The sequence below is a fragment of the Primulina huaijiensis genome, chromosome 1 (genome assembly GCF_012295235.1).
Source record: "Primulina huaijiensis isolate GDHJ02 chromosome 1, ASM1229523v2, whole genome shotgun sequence".
NCBI classification, from domain to species: domain Eukaryota; kingdom Viridiplantae; phylum Streptophyta; class Magnoliopsida; order Lamiales; family Gesneriaceae; genus Primulina; species Primulina huaijiensis.
The window spans coordinates 3,387,985-3,394,145 of record NC_133306.1 but is presented as its reverse complement, the minus strand read 5'-3'; the positions used below and the strand labels follow the sequence as shown (position 1 = coordinate 3,394,145).

General features: G+C 36.7%; 1 protein-coding gene across 1 annotated transcript; it reads left to right on the top strand.

Moving 5' to 3' along the window:
- Positions 1-5,401: 5,401 nt before the first annotated feature.
- LOC140970994 (uncharacterized) lies at positions 5,402-6,031 on the top strand. The gene has a single exon (XM_073433058.1). It carries the CDS (start codon positions 5,402-5,404, stop codon positions 6,029-6,031), a length of 630 nt encoding a protein of 209 aa, XP_073289159.1.
- Positions 6,032-6,161: the final 130 nt, after the last annotated feature.

Genomic DNA, 6,161 nt, shown 5'->3' with positions numbered 1-6,161 from the left:
TAATCGAGAATATATAATTAAATTGTCAACCCGAATAAATTAAATTTAAAAAATCAATTTGTGTCTAATATTTATTCAATCACTTTTTAAACACTATAACCGATCCTACCAAGGAATCTTTTGCAATTTTCGATTATGACATTTTTATAATGTATATTATTCTCTATTTTGTACTCTAAAGTATAATTTGGTACACTGGATAAGAAATAGATTGATAAATAATCCTCTTTATCCCACGTTTGTTATTTTTTTAGAAAGCCCATGATAATATCATGTGCCTGTGATAAATAATTTTATACAAGGATAAAATATCCTTTTTATGAGATGTGATAATTTTAATTTAATGATAAAAAATACCACAAATGATTTAATTGCAATCAATATATAAAAATGGTTTGGTTGGGTTTAAGACTAATTAGTATATCACATCCTATATATGATCAAGTTCTAAATTAGTATCACTAGATTATAATTATATTAATGATTTTTATAAATCTCTGATAATATGTAGAAATTAAAATCAAATAAATATTTTTATTTATTTTTATATATTATATAATATGATAATTATATAAATGAACTCGATATAATTATATAAATGATTTTTATAAATCTCAATAAAATTAATAGTATCACTCGATTAACCTTAAAAATTGATATTTGACTTCACTCGTAAAATAAATGGCTCAATTATCATATTATATAATATATAAAATTATGTAAAAATAAATAAATCATGCAAACATTGTCGGCGCATGAACAGATAAAAAATATGAACTCAAACAACAACTTTGAAATTATAAAATTTATTATGATAAGGTTAATTTTGTGATTACAATCTAATATATAAATTTAATGACTCTTATTACAATCATACCAAATATTAAATATAATATCCTACATCTTATTTATCATTAACTTATCATTATATTATATATAACATGTTTATCCTATCATGTGTATCAAACTATGCCTAAATGTTCAGCAGCGATCTTCCATATTTGGAAAAACGAGAGTGCAAATGGAGATTAGTTGGAGGAATTTCCTCATCGATAAAAAAAAAAATTTGAATCTAGTAATAATTCAATATAAAATTAAATTTTATCAGTTTGTTTATAACAAGCTGCCCAAAATTGTAAATTAACTATTTATATAACGAAATAAATATTATTTTAATAAAATTTATATAATGTGATATTAAATATCACTTAAACTGCCCGTAGGCCATGGCGTGTCGAGTTTTATGAAAATATCTCAGTNCGTACAAATGAATAGTATATTTAAATGTGAATATTTATCATATGATGATCGTATTTTCTAAGAAATCGGAGAATAACTTTGGTCAAATTTTATTTTTGAAAGATGATCATCCTCAAATATGTATTTAAGTGTTTTCGACTAAATATGATAATGTTATTGTTTTTTTTAAAAAAATGTTTGACCGATGTTATTTTGCTTATTACCTCGTAAATTTTTTAGTGGATCTCATATTGAAAAAAATATATATCCACCCCAAAATGCAAATTTAGGTTTATGGTAGGTTCAAATTTCCCTAGCGAATACAAGAGATTCATAAATTTCAACAAGAATTTGTACATACTGTGTTAAAATAAAGAGATTTTAAAAATAGAACTTCCAAATGAATATTAATATTTTAACATATACTATCTAACAAAATTTTAATTTAAAGAGATAAAATATCCTATCTGTCCCACTCGATGTCCCAAACTTGGTAAATTATTACCAAAATTTTGAGGGAAATAACATTATAATTATGAGATAGTTTCACAAATTGTTATCCGTAAGATTGGTCAATCTAATCCATATATACGATGAAAATTAATACTTTTAATAAAAAAAGATAACATTTTACATGAACCGGGTCGAGTTGGAAATACGTTTCATAAATTGATCCGCGTGATGTCTCATACAAGTTCTCGCGTTCCTCAAAAAATAGTCTAAAGTGATTGCCTTGTGTACCCAAAAAATGTAATAATCGTCATTACTAGGCTGAAAAAATAGCCTTCGAGTCGTATATATCAATCCTACTTAGATCACATTAAATTAGTTAATAGTTGCAACCAATATTTTCCAACGAAGCCCTACGCATTAGCCTTTTTCCCATTCATAAAGAAAACCGGCAGCCTCATACATTAAATCAACACAACTTAAAGTGAATAAACAAACACTATTACATGTGAGGGGAGTTACATTTATATAGGACATCAATCATACCTACATAGGATAACTAATATGGTTTTCAAATATAATTTATAATTTCGGGTCTACGTTATTTTAATTTATTTGATCGTAATAATATGTTACATAGTACGTCTCTTGTGAGACGATATGATATATTTTTATCCATGATCTATTCAATTTTTCTCATCTGTACAATAATAAATAATATTTTTTTATGAGTGACATAAATAGAATAGATGTCTCACAAAATTGACTCGTAAAACCGTTTCGCAAAAGATTTGTGTATGTTATATTGTCTAACATAAAGAAAACGAAAATGGCATACATAACTGAATGAGAAGATTTGTTTTCAAAAATTTACGAGTGTTGTCTTATCTGAAACGACATTTTTTCGTGTATTTCGATACACAAAAGATGAATGTTGGTGAGCTCGTTGATCATGATTTTGTGATATTAATTTGACGTTGTGGTAGTAAAAATATGAAGAGAAAAAAACAATTAATGATGCATTTAATATCTGATTTTAATGTTAGCACGCAAATTTTGGTTAAAAGCAAACCCCGTGAATTGAATAATGACTTGTTGGATGATCCATAATTATTCCACTAACCCTAATTAATTATAAGTCAATGTCCGCTGGTCTTTTCAATATTTGGCTTTGTTGTACGTTGTTTGTATTTATTGATCTACCTCGTTTTTCGAGAAGCAGATCCGTACGTACGTTGGATCTAATCAGCACTAGGGATCGCATGATCTTATCGCCTACCCTATCTTATTACTTATTACATCAATTAAGAGGAAAATAATAATAATAATAATAATAATAATAGTAATAAATAATAAATGTATACACACTGTCTATATTATAAAATATGAATGTCTTATGGTGATTAATTTTGGTATATTGTCACATATTTTATGCATCGAAAATAGCCTGTCAAATTACAAAAAATATTCGATTTTTTATTATATATATATAATCCAATTTCTAATAAAATTCCCAAAAACCCACTGAGTAGGTATTTTGTGAGACGGTCTCACGAATCTTTATCTGTGAGACGGGTCAACCCTACCGATATTCACAATAAAAAATAATATTCTCAGCATAAAAAGTAATATTTTTTTCATGGATGATCCAAATAAGAGATCCGTCTCACAAAATACGACTTGTGAGACCGTATCCCAAAATACGATCTGTGAGATCGTCTTAATCAAGTTTTTGTCAAATCCCAATATCAATTACATTCCTGTCGAATGGACAATAAATCCTACCTGACACATAGCCAGATTTCGATAAGTTGTCTTCACTCGTTATTTTAGTCCCAAACACCATGTGTTTGGTTAATTTATTTAATCGCAATCTGTGCAAATTTTCTTACAATCAGCACATCTTAGTCTTTGATATCCCAGCGATGAACCCATCAGGATCAGGCCCAAACTCCCGGCCCATCTCTAGAGCCCACAGGTGAAGGGCCCATGAGCAGTCCAGGTATTCTCCTATAAATACCAGGTTTGAGCGTATGATTTAGCATTCACTATATTGTTTTCAGCAGCGCCCTTAGCTGCTCCCCTCATATATCCTCAGTCTCTGACTTGAGCGTCGGAGGGGCTACGCCAGGATACCCTCCTGGCCCCCTTCTAACGGTCTCATTTGTGATTTCAGGCTCAGGATTATTTCAAAACCTGCGTCTGGATTAGTGACACTCGCCGGAATCGGACCCTAAATTTCCCGTGAGTATCACTTGGCGCCGTCTGTGGGAAATCTTGAGTTGAGACGTAGAGATGGTAGGCAAGAAAGGAAGTAGAAGAGCTACCTCAGCATCATCGCGTCCTCAGAGGGAACCCGAATCATCTCATGTGGAGACGAGACAGGAACAACCTCGTCAAGAGAAAAGAGCCGAGCAGCCCCTTCACGATACAAGGGTCGAACAAACCCGTCCTAATGAGAACGTGGGGAACTTGACCCTGGAACAGCTGGGCCAATTTATCGCCCGGACAGTGGATGAGGCCATGAAAAGGAATCAAGAGGCTGTGTTTGTAGAGGAACAGGCAGCCCGTCAGGAGCGTGAGGAAGATGCTGAGGGCCACCAGAGCAGGGTTGAAGAGCCACAGCCCCACCAAAGGGGGGAGATTAGTGAGATGGGAGAAATGTGGAAGGAAATACAGATGTTGAGACAGCAGTTGAGAAGCAGAGCGCCGGCACCCAAGAGATGAAGTCCTTTTTCACTAGCCATTTTAGAAGAAGGGCTTCCTCCAGATTTTCGACAGTCGAATGTGGGTGAGTACGATGGACATACTGACCCCGAGGAACACTTGGGGAAGTTTGAGAATGCGGCCCTGTTACATCAATATTCAGATGGGGTCAAGTGCAGGGTGTTTCTGGGAACGTTGGTGAGGTCAGCCCAGCAATGGTTTAACACCTTGCAGCCCAACTCCATACGATCTTTCGAGGATTTTTCCGCTGCTTTCTTGCACAGATTCGCTAGCAGCAAAAAACACCAAAAAAACTATTCGAGCCTGTTTGTGGTGAAACAACAAGAAGCTGAAACTTTGCGAGAGTTTGTCCAGCGTTTCAACAACGCAGCGTTGGAGATACCAGCGGCCACTCCTGACATCATGATAAGTGCCTTTACCCAGGGACTTAGAGGAGAAGAGTTCTTTAAATCGTTAGTGAAGAAACCTTCATCAAGTTATGATGATCTGTTATCTCGGGCGGAAAAATATGTAAATCTCGAAGATGCCCAACGGCATAAGAGGATGGAGCAGCGACCTGGGAGAAGTAGAGTTGAGGGAGCGGAAAGAGGAAGTAGGAAGCGAGGCGCGGCCGAGAGGGAGGATGATAAGGCTAGGAGCAGAGGACAATTCTCATCCCATGTTTCTCTGGATGGGAGTCGGGACAAGGTGATGGAAGTGAGGGAGTCCGAGGGGAGGTGGGAGAAGTCGCAAAGGGTTGAGTGCAGTGCTAGATTGCCTTCGTGGGATAAACGAGAAGGATCCTCATCCAGGAGTTGACAGAGGTCTCGCTCGTCCCCTAGGCGTGGTTAAGGCCCTCCATGGATAAATCAGAGGATCGGGGAGCAGAGAGGGGAAGGTCGATGTCAAGATGTCCCTCAGGAGCCCGTCGAACCGATGAGGGGAATGAATGAGGATAACCACCCTACGAGAGGAATGATTCATATGATCTCGGGGGGTGCTACTGATGGAGACTCGGGGCGAGCTCGGAAGGCACGTGGGAGAAGGCTGGAGAACGTTGAGATATCTAGGGGGTGCAAACTTACCACAAGACCCCGCCCTCAGCTTTGGGCCGGAAGACCTCCGAGGTGTTGTGACTCCACATAACGATGCCTTAGTGGTAACGGCCACCATTGCCAATTATGATGTGGCGAGGATATTTATTGATAATGGAAGCTCCGTGAACGTCTTGTTCAAAAGCACGTTGGATCAAATGAAGGTGGAGGGATTTGAGTTTGAGCCGGTCTCCACCCCGCTGTATGGGTTTGCAGAACACGCCATTCTGCCTTTGGGTCAGATGTTCATCCCTCTATCTTTGGGACACGAACCTCTGCGTATAACAAAGATGATGACATTTACCGTGGTGGACACCCCATCCGCTTACAATGGAATTCTGGGGCGACCAGCCCTAAAGGATTTCAGAGCAGTAGCGTCCATATATCATCAGAAGCTGAAGTTTCCTGTGGGGAAGGGGGTTGGAGTCTTGTGCGAGGACCAGAAGGTCGCGCGTCAGTGTTATGAAAGAATCGTGAAGGAAGAAGAAAAGAGAGGTCGCAAGCATTCGCATGGAAGCTTAAGCTCAGTCTTACAGTTGTAGAGTCATTCGGAGAAGCTTCTAAGTGGGTAACTTTGTCCTGTGGAGGTACAAGAGGAGCAGAGAGGAAAGTTGGAGAATGCGCTAGGTAAGGCTCTAAAGAGGCCCGGGAACGCTTACCACCTTAGAGAAT